This window comes from Rhinatrema bivittatum, chromosome 18 (genome assembly GCF_901001135.1).
Source record: "Rhinatrema bivittatum chromosome 18, aRhiBiv1.1, whole genome shotgun sequence".
Lineage (NCBI taxonomy): Eukaryota > Metazoa > Chordata > Amphibia > Gymnophiona > Rhinatrematidae > Rhinatrema > Rhinatrema bivittatum.
The window spans coordinates 53,735,819-53,750,867 of record NC_042632.1 but is presented as its reverse complement, the minus strand read 5'-3'; the positions used below and the strand labels follow the sequence as shown (position 1 = coordinate 53,750,867).

At 44.0% G+C, this 15,049-nt stretch overlaps 1 protein-coding gene across 2 annotated transcripts in view; it reads left to right on the top strand.

The window, feature by feature from the left end:
• The first annotated feature begins 714 nt into the window (after nt 1–714).
• Nucleotides 715–15,049, top strand: part of JAKMIP2 (janus kinase and microtubule interacting protein 2) — a 38,135-nt gene continuing 23,800 nt past the window's right edge. For both annotated transcript variants that reach the window (XM_029583993.1, XM_029583994.1), the window contains exons 1-9: nt 715–727; nt 3,006–3,255; nt 6,724–7,221; nt 8,155–8,364; nt 9,612–9,710; nt 10,383–10,529; nt 11,616–11,756; nt 12,753–12,809; nt 14,735–14,854. In XM_029583993.1, the coding sequence (XP_029439853.1) occupies nt 3,127–3,255; nt 6,724–7,221; nt 8,155–8,364; nt 9,612–9,710; nt 10,383–10,529; nt 11,616–11,756; nt 12,753–12,809; nt 14,735–14,854 (1,401 nt within the window). In that variant the 5' untranslated portion in view covers nt 715–727; nt 3,006–3,126. The remainder of the gene's footprint in view (nt 728–3,005; nt 3,256–6,723; nt 7,222–8,154; nt 8,365–9,611; nt 9,711–10,382; nt 10,530–11,615; nt 11,757–12,752; nt 12,810–14,734; nt 14,855–15,049) is intronic.

Genomic DNA, 15,049 nt, shown 5'->3' with positions numbered 1-15,049 from the left:
TGAGGGCAAGGAGCATCTGATATTTATCGATCTATCTTTCTATCTTTCTATCTATGTCTCTCTCTCTCTATATAACAAAAAAGGTAAACATATATACGTTATTGCAATAAATTACTTTCCTGCGTTAGGGCACACAGCATTGTGCGTCCTCTAGTCCAAAGGAGACATGTAAGCATTGCAAGCTGTCTATGTCCTGCTTATGGCGACACAAGTTAAATTCCAGAGGCTCGCCTTTGAAAGGCATCTACTGGGCAAGCAAGCTGGCTCGGCATGTGGCTGCGGGTCAGCACTGTCAAAAGCAGGACGCCAGTCATTCGGGGACAAATCCTGGCTGCTGCTGCATGAGCTGGCTCTTCCTTCTCGTATTGGAAAGTAGATCCCAATCAGAATAAAGTATCTGTGTGGCATTGGGTGGGGGCAGCCAGGGGGGGCTCTTCCACTTAATCCTATCTGTATATTTGTGTTGCTTTGGTTATTCTGCATTAAGGCCCCTAATTGTCAATCTCCAGAAGTTCTGCGCGCCGCTGGAATTCGAGTTGGTCCCCTGCTTGTAACTGTTGGATGGACCGTAACCGTTCAGAGGGTTCTTTTGTTTTCTGCATTATCTTCTTAAAACAGACAAATCTGCTGTCACGGGAGATAACCAGCTTCTTCATTTTTTTCCCCCTAGATACCGTATGCACTATTTTATCTGAAATGATGTATGTGGACGGTTGAACACACAGAGGTAAAAATTAACTCACCTATTGAAGTAATAGCAATAGTGAGAGAAAACAGTCAATTAAGGATGTTTTGGTTTCAGTTTTAAAATTGCACTTTTTACCTGCGGACTTTGCATTCATTTTCGAAGCATAAATACAGGTTTACTTTCACTTGCCCAGGGACATTTGCGCCTACATTTTCTGAATGGAAAATAACGTGGGGAGATTTGAAAATTCGGTCCGCGCGTGTTATACTCCTGGTCACCCCCCCCCCCCCCCCTCTCTGAAGGCGGCTAAAACACATGCATTGTGGACAGGTCGTGTATTTCACAATCAATGAGGGAGAGCGGACTTGCACGTGTCAATCACTAATCACATGTGCAAACGGCCCTGGAAATGTCCCTCTCCGTACATTATTTACACACATACATGTGTCCTATGTATGCATGCCTGTCGGGCAGTGAGGCACTCCTGGGAAGGCAGAGTGATTGAGCAGCTAGGATCAGGGTTTAGGAAATAGTGCCTCTGGTCACCCTAGCTGCCAAGGGAAAAACGTGTATATCATAAAACAAAACTGCCAGCCTATATTTGCTTTGCAAAACCGCCAGTAAGAGAGAGGAAAAAAATTTTGATTATGTCAAGATGACCACTGTTGGCTGCATGTTTAGAGGGTGGCATTTCAGTCTGTTTTCAGTCATGCGATCTTCTCTGACCAGTCATGAAGCCTGGGGAAAAATTGTGATTTTATGAATAGGAACAGATGGACAGGCAGCGAGAGCGGTGCATATTACAGTACTTACCACAGTGGCAGAAGGAATACTGTCCTAAGTCTTTAATTCCAGCAGATATTAAATAAAAATATAGCCTGTTACCAAATGGATCCAGAAGTTTTCAACAGGTTGATTTTGTTGTGGTTTCACCTACTGCATGCATGCACCTATAATCTTGTTTTTCATAAGGAATGCAATAGAATCAGAGCTACGAGTTCCCACATGCAAGGGGATAAAACCAGGACTGGATCAATTTGCCCTGAAAATCTGGAGCCATCTGTCAACCCCAGAATGTAATTTCATCTAAAAAGCAAATGTCTGATATTGTGGCAGTTTCATCTGTTTTAGAATATTCTGGAATCTGTGCCTCCATTCAAGTTACACCCCAAGTTTTACAAATCTGTTTCTGAACAATGATGAGGGTCACAAAAAGGCAGCACTCTAACAGACCGCATCATTCTTCAAAATGCGTTATGGCGTTAACTCACGCGTTAACGCCATAACGCATGCGAAAAATGCTGTAGCACATGGCGCAAATTCAAATTTTTTTAGGGGGAGCAGGATCAGGGAGGAGTTTTGGGCGGGAATTAGTTAAGTTAGGGGAAATATCGCACCGTGCGATAGCATAATGCATGCTGTGCGATATGCATGAAATGGCCATAATGCAATTTGCAATAAATTTTTGGAATTGCATTTTGGCCATTTCTGGGCTTGGGGGTGAGGTGGGGGAGAGGGAAGAGGAGTGGAGGGAGAGAGAGAAGGGGAAGGCCTCACTGTCTGCACCTATTTAAATCTCTATAGGAGGGTTGCCTAATAGGTTGAGGTGAGGTGTTAGTGCTGGTTTGGGATTTAGGGGCCAGTTTCACATGTAGAGTGAGATGTACGACAGCACGGTACACCTTGGTGAAGATTTAACGTCATTTGGAGTGAGAGAAGTCTCACAAAGATAAAATTTTGTACTATGTTCTCTCACCCTAGCTTGATGGACCCATCAAGCTAGGGTGATGTCAAATGGGCTGCTCTTGCATCACATTCCAGAAAATAAACCCGGAGAAGGTGATAAAGCCTTGTGCGAGTCTGAGTTACTGGATTGGAATTTTCAGATTTACTTTGTGGAGCAGCTTTGTTGGCAGAGACAAAAGCCTCGTTTTGTTCTTTCATGGCATGTGACTGAGCTACCCTTCTAGGGGTCACTTTATAACAGCTGGCATGAATTTGCAGGTCATTATGCACCCAAGTTACACCAATTTTCAAAACAAATTTAGGCATGTAATTTGGTTTGAAAATTATCGGGTAAAACTATGCGCACACATTTACAGCTGCGAATTTGATGAATGTAATTTTGATGAGGGAATTTATGTGCATTCAGAAGTCCCAATCCCGTTCAGACTCTACCCGTCCACCTTAAAATAGACATATTCAATGTATATGGGCATATTGGTCGCACAGTTTTCTGAAAGACCATTTCTGTCCACAGAAGTCTCTTTGAAAATTACTCTCCCTGAAACTAAGGTTCTGTGTGTTTCTTTCAAAGCAGCTGACGAGGGATCCACACACCCAAGAGCGCAAAGCAGCCTGTGTGCTGGACTCCGGCCACCGAGAAGATGCCCTGCCCCTAAGGTGCTCAAGGGGCAGACTCACATTAGCAAGCAACCATGTCAAAGAAAGGTCGTTCCAAGGGCGAGAAGCCCGAAGCACTGATAGTTGCTCTCCAAGCTGCTAATGAAGATCTCAGGACCAAGCTAACAGACATTCAAATCGAGCTCCACCAGGAGAAGTCCAAGGTGAGTGGAGAAATCCATGGTGTTTGGGAAAATAACAACTACATAGAACTAATATTTTTGCTAGGCTAATAAATGATTTGATATACAACCTTTTTCTATAAACACCCCTGGCATTCCTTCTCTAAGGGTGCAAACACAGCCCCTGATGTAAAACCTTTGGTTTTATTTTTCATGTTGGTAAAAAGGATTTGCAAACACAGAATGATGGTTTCATGTGACATTTGCTGGCGCTGACCGTGCAAGTTTTGTTATTTGTAACCGCTTTGAGTCATCTGATCAAAGTGGATAATCAAATTGAAATGAACAAACAAATAAATGTGAACTTTGGTATTAGCAGTATCATGACTCTGAAGTTACCAAGAGAATGAGGCAAGCTAGAAGCCTCAAACGCCAGCAGCGGCGGTGGTGAGGTCATTCTGCTCCATTCCCAGGGTCCCTGGCACTCCTATCATCCCTCACTTGTTCTCCGAATCAGTACTTCAGTCAAAGATCATATCTGCTCTGATGCTTACGGTGCTACATACGGTTAATGCTTCTGCTCCTGCTAAACCTTTCTATAGCACTACCGACTTGATGTACGTAGCGCAGTATAGGCAGAGAGAATAGAGGCAGTCCTCGCTCTATGGAGCTTACAGTCTAGTAGAGACAAAAAGACGTGACAGGTAGTTTTTAGCACCCTCTGAGAAGAAAAATGCATTTTTTTTATTGTTAAAAGATATGTTAAAAAGCTTCCCTAGAGATGTTTAGTTCTGTTTTATATTGCCTCCGTAGGAGGACAAAAAAGGTTTTAAGGTTTGTATATTTTTATACCGTAATCTCGGTAAAATCATCATAACGGTGAACAATAAATTAAAGCAAGAAAATACAATTATGTAATGATCAATACATAAACAGATAATATTTATTTTTTTATTTTTTTATTGTTATATACCGATGTTCCTGTATAATATACATATCACACCGGTTTACAAGGAACTAAAAACTGTCGCCTCAGGGGCGGAATACATTGGAACAAATAACAATGCAGAGCTTACAGATAAATAAAAGGTCTAATTTAACTGAAATAAAGTACAGGAGGAGAAAGGGGACCGGGGACTGTAATGTCATCGCATTCCTTGGGTCCTAGAATATAGAATACTTAATTATATAGAATACTTAATTATCAATGAAGCATCAATAATCATAAATACTAAAATAAGCATTAAAATTAGCTAAAGTGCAGGAGGATAAAGCAAAAATACAAAATAACAATGTGCTTAAAACCAGACTCTGCTGTCACTGTGTTTCTGTATAGGTGCATTTAAACAGCCAGGTTTTGAGTTCTACCTTAAATTTTGTAATTAATCCTGCATAATCCTAGGCCCCCTTGCCACATATGGCCCCCGGTTACACAGGAACAAGCAGGGTGGCCCTCCTCCTCCATGGGGGACGCCACTAGAGGGAGCCTGGCATGGAAATCAGACTTCCTAGAGACTTTGCAGCCCTGCTGTACCACCACGCACCCACATGGGGACGCCATCGCTCTGCGGTGAGAGGGTTGTGTGAGGGGGCTGACACCCTGCTTCTCCCATAAGAATACCTGTTACAGGTACGCAGCTCCGCTTTGCTGCTTAAACCATTATATTGATTCCCAAAGGTGTCGCGCCCCCGTTCTGCTGGGCCGGGGGGGAGCAGTTCCGCGTTGTTGGCCTCTCTCGTGCCGCTGTGCTTAAACTTCTTTCCCATCTCTTGCTTTCTTTTGTTTGATTTACACTGCCCTGAAGGAAGCTGTGTAACTCCACACCGCATTCCCAGCAAAAACTGCCTGTGCATGATTTCTGAATCATTGCTCAGCCTACCGGTAAAAGGCCAGGGATTCAGTGAACCGAGGAAAGGGCAGGGCCAGTCCTATTCCAGTGTCTTTCACTTTGGAAATGAAACCAAAGAAACTTAACATTTTCTGCGTTTTTCTTTTTTTGTTTACTTCTTGCCCTGGCTGCCCTTCCCCCTCCCCCTAATTACTTGCCAATGGCCAGGACCATTTTAGACTCTGGCACTGGTGGGACCAGAGTGACTGGGAATCTCTCTTGACCCATTGGGCCCCAGGGATGGGGTAAGATTAAGGGGAGGTGAGGGATGGAAGGGAAGCCGGGTTGGGGGGGGGGGGCTTTTGAAAAATTTAATATGTGGGTATAATTGGTGGGGGGGGGGGGGATGAGGGAATGGGGCTGGTGGCCAGCATTTGGTCTGCACTGCCCGTATGGCATAGAAAAACTTTCTATTGCTTGCTTTTGGAAAATAGCATGACCAAAAAAAAAATCCCACCCTGGAAAAAAGTAAATAACCAAAAACACCATCAAAAAAATCCCTGCTCCCCCTGTATTAGTAGCTTTTTATATCATTACAAAGCTTTGTGGTTGGACATGTGAGGTGAGGGGTGCAGGATGTGAACCATGCAGGAAGATCTTGCATGCTTAGCTACCCAGGAGGGTGGAGGGTAATGGAGGAAGATGACTAAGACCGTCCTGCAAAAGGAGTGATTTCCTACAGGCTGGCAGCTGGGACATAGCCTCAGCCATGTGAACTGGAATAACTGGGCAGAGTAGATGGGTCACTTGGCCTTTTTCTACCATCATCTACTATATTACGGGTTTGATGAATGTCTGAGACGTTGGACTCTGTGTGAATCCTCCAGTGATGCCATACACGGCTCTAAGAGAAGACAGAGCTAACCACAGGCAGGCGGAAAACCGCACCAAGTCTCTCAGCCACCAGTCTGTATCACAGTCAAACTGTGACTCACTTCCTCCTATAGCTGGGGAGACAGACCAGAAAGTTACTTTCAAAGCAACCGTCCCCAAAGAGCTCTGTAACCTTCATCTTCTCACCCATTGTAAAGCAGACAAGGATTTGGGGTTTGTATATAGAACCAAAAACGGTTTGTCAGTAAGAGAGAGCTTCACTCGGGTTAGCCCAAGAATACATAATTATTGCTGGAGGAAGGTGTATGCACTAAAGATTTAAGCTGAGTAATTGAGTACTGAGTAGTACTGTTAAGGCCTCAGACGCAATCATAAGCAAAGGCTGAAGAAATGGTCAGTACAACTTTCCTGCTTCCGTCTCTACAGTTCAAGGGTTCTCCCCTTTATCATTGCACACACAAAGTGTAATGGGTTGGGATGTGGCCCTACAGCAATATGTCCTTAACTAGAAGAGATCCCTAGGTTGTGTCCCTGGAGAGCGATACAGAGCAGCCGTGGCTCAGAGGTGTTCATGGCCCATCTCAGTAAGCCTGAATGGCCATTTATCTGAACTGACAGCAATGAAGAGGTGATAGTAACGTTATGAAGGAAGAACTCTATTATTTGCGGTATGCAACATGCTCCTTGTCCATGTCATACATGATAGATCTCATGAAAGCCAAGCATCATTTGTAGGAGACAGAATAGTCTTTGTAATCCTTTTTTTTTGTTTTTTTTCTGCACATAGGCATCCAAACTTGAAAGAGATAAAGCCCAAGAGACGAAACGGATCCGTGAGCAGGAGCAGCACAAACACACGGCGACGGTGACTGAGCTGAAAGGCAAGCTTCATGAGGAGAAGATGAAGGAGCTTCAGGCTGTCAGGGAGAACCTGATCAAGCAGCATGAGCAGGAGATGGCTCGCATGGTGAAGGTCAAGGAGGTGGAAATTCAACGCCTGAAGGCGGCGCTCAGTGCTCTGCGGGATGGCAGCAGCGACAAAGTCAGGACGGCACTGACCACGGAGGCCCGTGAGGAGGCCAGGCGAGTGTTCGACTCCGAGCGGCTGAAGCTCCTGCAGGAGATCACGGAGCTCAAGTCAGCCAAGAAGCAGGTGGACGAGGCCCTGAACAACATGATCCAGGCTGACAAGATCAAGGCGGGAGACCTGCGGAGTGAGCACCAGTCCCATCAGGAAGCCATCACCAAGATCAAATGGGAATGCGAAAGGGACATTCGGAGACTGGTCAGTAGCCCTGTGTCATACTGTACCACCTCTGATGCCAAACCAAGGGATTCCAGTAGTGAAAAAAAGATTTTCAATGTCTTTAGAAATTAATTCAAATCAGCATATGGGAGCCCCCTTTTATAGCAAATGGACTGTAAACCAATACAATTGTTTCTCGGAAAATTTGTTGCAGCATGATCTGACCACTCTAACAAATACTAATCTGTAATATGACCCAGTTTCTAGAGGGAGATCATAGGCCAGTCCTAACTTTTGATGCCCCTTTCTGGCTGGTATCTATAATACCAAGGTCAAATGGATGAAGCCGGGACTTGAAATACCACATTACAGTGGGATGTAAGTCCTAAAGTCAGAACAGGCCAGAACTCTCCATCCAGAGTATGGGTCACTCAATAGAAATTGCCTGGGGGAGGTGATGTTGTTATATGATTTGTTATAAAAGAGGGATCCCTGACATTATATTAAGGAACCCCTCACAATTTTGACAATTTAAGGCTCTAATTCATTGGTTTCCCTCCCATTCTGTGTCTGCGGGAAGAACAAGCTTAGTGAATCAGGTCCTATGTTAGAAATCTGCTCCACAACATGTTCAGTATTGAAAAGATTGGTCAGGACGAACAGACACTGTGGCCACCACAGCCTTTCACAGAAGAGGACAGAAGGGTGGATGAAGCATTGCAACATTGCCTTACTAAGATCTTCAGAGGGACGGCCATGTTAGTTGGGTGTAGCAAAAATGACACGAGACGGGAGGCTCCTTATTGAGTAACCAGATTATTGAGGCATAAGCTTTCCAGGACAGAGTCCACTTCATCAACTTGTCCTCTTCGGATGCATCTGCCCTCTAAAGCTCATGCCTCAATAAGTTGGCTCGTCTACAGGGTGCCACCTGCCTCTTGTCAACATTGCCTTGCTGTGTCTTTTGTTCAGATGGACGAAATCAAAGCGAAAGACCGGATCATCTTCTCTTTGGAGAAGGAGTTGGAGACTCAGACGGGGTACCTGCAAAAGCTCCAGCTGCAGAAGGAGGCTTTGGATGAGCAGCTCTTCCTGGTGAAGGAGGCCGAGTGCAACATGAGCAGCCCCAAGAGGGAGATCCCAGGGAGAGCCGGCGATGGGTCGGAGCACTGCGGTAGCCCTGTAAGCCTGGCCCTCACCCCCACCCCATTAAACAATGTGCTTCTGCCCTTGTACTTTGCCGGCTTTTATTATGTATTTATTTTTATAACTTATATTCCGCCCGTAGCAGAAAAACTGTGCTGGGCGGCTCACAATAATACTTTTGCAATTCTGTATGTTTCTGAAATTATATCCTCTGTCCCTTTGCGTGGAGCACTGCAGGCATGCTAAGAGGCTTTACAGATCAAAGTAATCTCTCTTCATGTGATTAGAATAACGTCCCCTAGAGAACGCCATCTTGTACTGCACATTCGTGATATCCCGGGATACAGAATTGGAGGGAGTGGCCTTGGTGAAAATAAGCACCAGGAGGCAGCACTATAGTAACTGGTTAATGGGATGATGTCTATCCATCTACAGCTTTTATGGCCGTCGTGAAAATGGTCACCATGATGCATCTTGTTGATGGATACATTAGGACCTTATCGAATGGTGACCGTCATCTCTGTGTCTCTTGATGTTTCCGTGATTTTACAAGGATAAGAAAATTAATTGCATGTGGACAATGGATAAACATGGATTCCCAGCTGCCCCTTGAGTTTGCCTGGAACTGTCTTTCACTTTTGACAGTAGGAGTAAGGAAGAAGTGCTTAAGCTGTAGAGAGGACAGGACAATAGTTTCTAAAATGCACTCATTTAAAAAGTGAGTTTGAAGCTGGTGGAAGCGTACACCATGACAGCCACTGTAAGACATAATAATACAATAAGGGATACATTTTTTAAATCTTCTGTGCTTTTTATGAGCATAAAATTGGGTTGATGCCCCTAAAATAGCTATAACCAGGAAAGAAGATTTTTAGAACATACTCATGGACTTTTAAAATGTTCTTGGGGAGGTTGATTTGGAGGAATGGGAAACAGTTTTCAAAAATACACACACATACCTATGTTGTGAGCATGCGTACTCTACATCAGTGTGCTAATACCCTGTTAAGTGAATATGCAATCTTCCAGCCACTTAAGTTGATATTCACAGGTAATGTACGCAAGCATTTTGTCTTTGAAAACTAGCTGGGTTTGCATACCCTGAACAGTATGTGCGTACATTGCCCATTAGTGGAAAACGTACCCCTAAACATCGGGGAAAAGTTCATCAGAATGATAGATACAGTGGGGCTGACCAAGAGCTTCTCCCACCTTGCTCAGGCTCGTACAGAATTACTAATGTGGCCTTGTGCTTAACGGTGCCTGTTGCTCTCCTTATACAGGATTTACGGAGAAACCAGAGGCGGATGGCAGAACTGAATGCAACCATTCGGAAACTGGAGGACAGGAACACGCTGCTTGTAGATGAAAGGAATGAACTGGTTTGTGCTCCTGCTGGGGGTTTTCTTCCTTTGGGAATTCATGAATGAGATTACTTTGTGTGGCTACAGTGTCACATTGGTCCAATAAGTTTGTGGCATCAAAGGGCAAGAGTTTGAGGCAACCGGTGCCCTCAGGTGTTCTCTGCAGGTCCAATGGTCATTGAAGGCTTTTGACAACATGACAAGGGAAAGGGGCAATGTGTTAGGGTTTCTTGGTGATACCGCCATGGAGACCATGGCGTGCCAAGTGGTCTGCTGCTGCCAGGTACTGCATGAGGCTGTGACAGTACAGTAACTATTCATTACAGTCTGAACTCTTATCTTTGCTGTAATTAGAAAGTAGTATTTTTACTTTTTAAAGAATCATATATCTGACATGAACTGTTTTCTTGTCCGCCCCCCATCATCAGGATGAGGGCAGTCAAGCACTATTAGGAACCAACAGAGAACAGTCTAGTTTTGGTTTTCACATCTTGCCAAAAGTCAAAGGGCAGCTGAGGAGAAAAGAAGACAATGGCAATTATTATTGTTATTTTTTAATTGTTTCTTATAAGACCTGTGAAATGAGCGTACCCAACGTCCTGTGCAAGTCCTCCACACTGAGCTCCTGTTTTGTTGCCAGTCGGCAAGGCGTCCTTTGAGCAATGTCTCTTCTCTTTCATTTTTTTGCAGCTAAGACGAGTCCGAGAATCAGAAAAGCAATGTAAACCTCTCCTGGAGAAGAACAAGTGCCTCACCCGGCGGAACGACGAGCTGATGCAGTCTCTGCAGCGCATGGAGGACAAGCTGAAGCTGCTCACTAAAGAGAATGCAGAAATGGTGAGTAAAGGCACTCCTTGCACAGGCAGTGCACAAAACAACATGCATTGCTGGGAGAAGAGACTATACAGTCATATTTCAGTATAAACATGAGAAGGAATACATGGTAAAGCAGAATTTTCATATTCATTTCAAGGATTTCATTTTATTTGCTGTTTTTATTTCATTTGTTGTTTTATATTTATTGTTGGTTATTGTTTGTTTTATAGCTTGTTTTATTTGTCTCATTTTTTTGACTATTAGTATTTATGATTTATTATGAATGTTTTTATGTAAATCACCTAGAAATGCTGATAGGTGGTTTATACATTTTAAATAAAGAAATAAAATGAACTGTGTTTGCCTTGTATAATGCCTCAAGCCTAACTACCACCGCCATCACCACTACCATCTTTCCCCCCAACTCCTGTAGCTTTGTGAAGTCATGTTTTAATTCAGAGCAGAATGAAACTTTCCCAGACACCAAGTGAGCAAACTGTTATGAAGATGATGCTGTCCTAATATTCATCTGTGAAAACCATTGGAGTATTTACGATGTTCACAGTTATGTAACATTGTGCTTCTTGGTGATAGCACAGTCATCTTTACAGCACCTTAGTACTGTTCCAAGTACACATGTGAAAATAAAACACTGGTTCCCTTCTCTGCAGCAGCTCCCGGGTCACATCCATTCAGTTTTCTGGTTCTAATCACTTGTTAATAACCCCAGTAGTACCTGCTACGTCAGGATGGGTTGAGTGGAAAAGAGTTAAGCCTTTGTTTTTCCTGTACATTATCAGGTCATTTTCTTCTCACATCTTAAGCAGATCACAGAAATCTGATCTGTTTAAAATCTGTTTCCACTTTGTAATATCACAGCATTAAAACACAGTAAAAACAGTGTTGTCACCAGTTAGCACAGAAAAGACTCAGTGCAGGCCACCCTGGCCGCTATTTGGACTATGCTCTGGCCAAGGGAGAAGGCAAACTCTAGCCACAGTCCTAACTTGTATTTTTATACCCAAGGCCTGTTAGCATTGCAAGTAAAATCATATTTTAAGCTCCTTGTTTGCTTTTCTGTCATTGCTCTTTTTCTTGTAACCACAGAGAGAAAAAATTACATCGCACGCACCCCTGAAGAAGTTAAGATCCTTGAACGACCTGGACCAGGCTAACGAGGAACAAGAAACTGAGTTTTTAAAACTTCAAGTTATAGAACAACAGAACATGATTGATGACCTAACAAGGGTGAGCCTGCAGTCTCCAGCAGACGGAGACCAGAATTGGAATTCAGTGTGCATCTGAGGGCAGGGTCACACTTAGGTTTCCATTTCAAGGGCAATGCAGATTTTGAATCCTGTTGGCACCAGCCGGTGAGGCTGGGAAGGGCTTTTGATGCGAGTTCAAGCAGCTTTCCGCAAACGGAGGCCTGCATTTATGCTGAAGCCCGAGTTTGTTTTTTTTAACTGGCCTAGTTGTGGTATAAATCCATGTGTTGGACTTGTAGAAATCCACAGTCACTGGGCAAAAACCCAAGTCAGTTTTAATAGCTTCTACTAATCTCACGTGCGTCTTTGCAAGTGCAGCCAGTTTCAATGGAGCCAAACTGGGCCCGAATCTGCCTATAGCTCTAGTTGGCATCAAAAGAATCCACACGCCCCCCATTTTTTTTTTTAACTTCTGAAAACCTGTAATGGAGGTCAGGATCGATGAGAAAAATAGCAACCCAATGGCAGCCCTAATGGCGAACTCCTCAGGTTTGTTCCGTTAGTGCACACGAAACAGAAGGGAGCACATGACCAAACTATATCTGTTTGAACCCAGGAAAGGGCTCGGAATCTGAAATGCATGCCCCGTTCAATCATCCTCAGAGCAGCTCCTTGTATTAATGCATGCTTATCGCAATATTCCATAGCAAGGTTGCCACAGTGCGGTACTTCTTGGTAGTCTCGTAATTGTTGTGCCGAGGACAAGGGCAACTAATGCCGGATAATGCAGTGAGTCACAGAAGCGCATTTTGCTCACCTGTTAAGTTGTTAAACTGTGTATCAGTAACAACAGGAAGCACAGATCAGCTTCCTAAGTCCTTTCTGCATCAAACTCAGGGCGCTTCAGGTCAAGTCATCCTTCAGCATATTTAAGTGATAGAGGGTTTTAGGAACAACTTTCTGGGAGAGGATTCAGTGAACGCAGCTCTGGATTTAATAGTCTCTTTTCCCAATCTTTTTTTTTTCTTCTGTTTAGGACAGGGAAAAACTCATTCGCCGCAAGAGGCATAAACGAAGTTCCAAGCCTATCAAGGTGAGAAAGAGGGTGAGAAGTGATTACCGGACAATAGAGACAGTGACCCCGAGCAGCATGAGGTGACAGTGACAGACAGCTGAACACACAGCAAGCACTGCATGATGGGGACAGTCCTGCTACTATGCCTGGCACAAAGAGCTCATGTAATGATAGACTGCTGTGACAAGTGCTTTCCCCAGAGAGCATACATAACAGGAGATGGTTTCACATGCAGCAATTTTGTGCACAATGGTGACAACTGGGCAAATAAATGCCTGTCCCGAAGAGAAGCTCTTTTAAATTTTCTGCTTGTCTGGTGCAAATTTTTCATTTGTTTTAAGCTCACAAATCACGCCTGCTTTTTAAAACTCCTGATGCATTTTCCTACCATTAGCTTAGTTTGTCAGGAGTTGCCTCAGTTTTTATCCTGTGAATAAAGAAAATGTGATGCAAAATTTAGCTCACATTGGGCCCTGAGTGTCGGACTCAAGACCTTGGCCCGGATGGTGCTTCTAGGGTGGTGATGTAGGTCACATCTGTGAGAGGGGGCGTAGACTGAGCTGTCAGGGGTGGTCTGCAGTGGTCAAACTGTTATTGCTGTCCACACTGTGGGAAGGGGGGAAGGGGAGGTTCCCCTCTCTATTTCCAAATTTTCTAGTGTATAGCACTGATCAGTATAAAGCCAGGAGCAAAACTGTGGAATACTCTTCCAGTTCAATTAAGGATGCAACAAGAACAAAGCAAATTTAAAGCAGAACTAAAAACATGGCTCTTTAAAATGGCCTATACAGAAAATGAGAAACAGACAAGCGCTTAAATCCAACAACCACAGGTGGCTTCGTTTTAAACCTTTAACCGATGCTGGAAACGTATAGTTATGTTTTTAGTATTTTATTGGTTTAATATTTATCTATATATTTTATATTTTAACAGCTAATAGGTTTTAGTTATTCCTTTCTTTTAAGTTTTGTTGTTTTATCTTTATAATTGATTGTAATTTCTAGTGGCCAGTGTGCAAAGGAATGTCCTGGTTGAGGGTTCAGCCAGGGCCAGGGCTGCTGCAGAGGCAGTGTACACAGCCTTTGGGAAGAGCAGTCATACTCATTGTGCAATGGTGAGCCCTAGTGGCCAGATTTAGGACTCATGATTGTAGCCTTCTGGACGGAGTCCTGGTGCGTGGCCCCTGGCTGAGAACTGTCGCTGCAATGACTGGGATATAACATAGGAGAAAAAAACCCCCAGGAAGTTGCAGATTAAGGCTCATGGTGCTAGATCCCACCCCTTGTTCTGATTGAGCTGGAAAAAATGACCAGGTCAAAAAAACAATCAAAGCCCTTCTGTCAAACCCATAACACATCTCACTTTCTGTTGCACTTCATTGCTAGTTATGGTGATGACAAAAAATGATCTCTTGATGTCCAATTAAACTTGTCCTTGTAAATTGTCCCTGCTTGAAATTATAGTAACGCTGCCAGCAATGTTCTTCGTTGTTTTCCATCTCAGAATCTGAGCCAGCCCGCGGCTCACTGATGGGTGCTATAGGACCTAGGTTCCACTCCTAGGCCAGGACTCTCCTCAGCGCTGTCACCGAGAGGCTGGATTAGGGCCTATGTTAGCCCGCCCTAACTCCCAGGGGCTACGAATGTTGCCTCTATAGTATCCCCAGCCTCGGCTGGCCCAAAGAGCAGAAGACCTAACCTGGAACTCAAACCCAGATCCTCCAGATGTCACTGAGGCACTGGGCCAACCCTCATAACTCTTCTTAAAAGAGTTTACATGTCTATTTGTGCCTTTAGACCAAGGATCCCCTTCACCATATTTAGGGTTTAAGTCATGGTTTTCTTTGATTGTGTTACTGAACAGGTTTTTGAGGGCTCTTTTTGGGTTCTTTTAGCTTTTCTGTGTTAAGGTGTTGGGAAACCCTCTTCTTTTGGTTGTTGCAGAGACATCTCGTTGACACGGTCTTCGGCTATGATGATGACTCTATGGATTCAGAAACTTCCTCCGTGGCATCGTATCGAACTGACAGGACACCTGCAACTCCGGACGATGACTTGGATGAGGTAAATGGCTTCCAGAGGAGCTTCTGTTGTTTCACATTTACAAGTTATTTATAAAGAGACCATACCAGCCAAGAGTAAGGGCATTTGAAACAAGACACAATAAAGCTAGTCTGCAAACTAAGCAAGGCTAGGAGGAAGGAGGCTCAAGCATGTTCAGGGGACCGACTTCTTTGTCATGAAAGTGGTGAAGGTGTG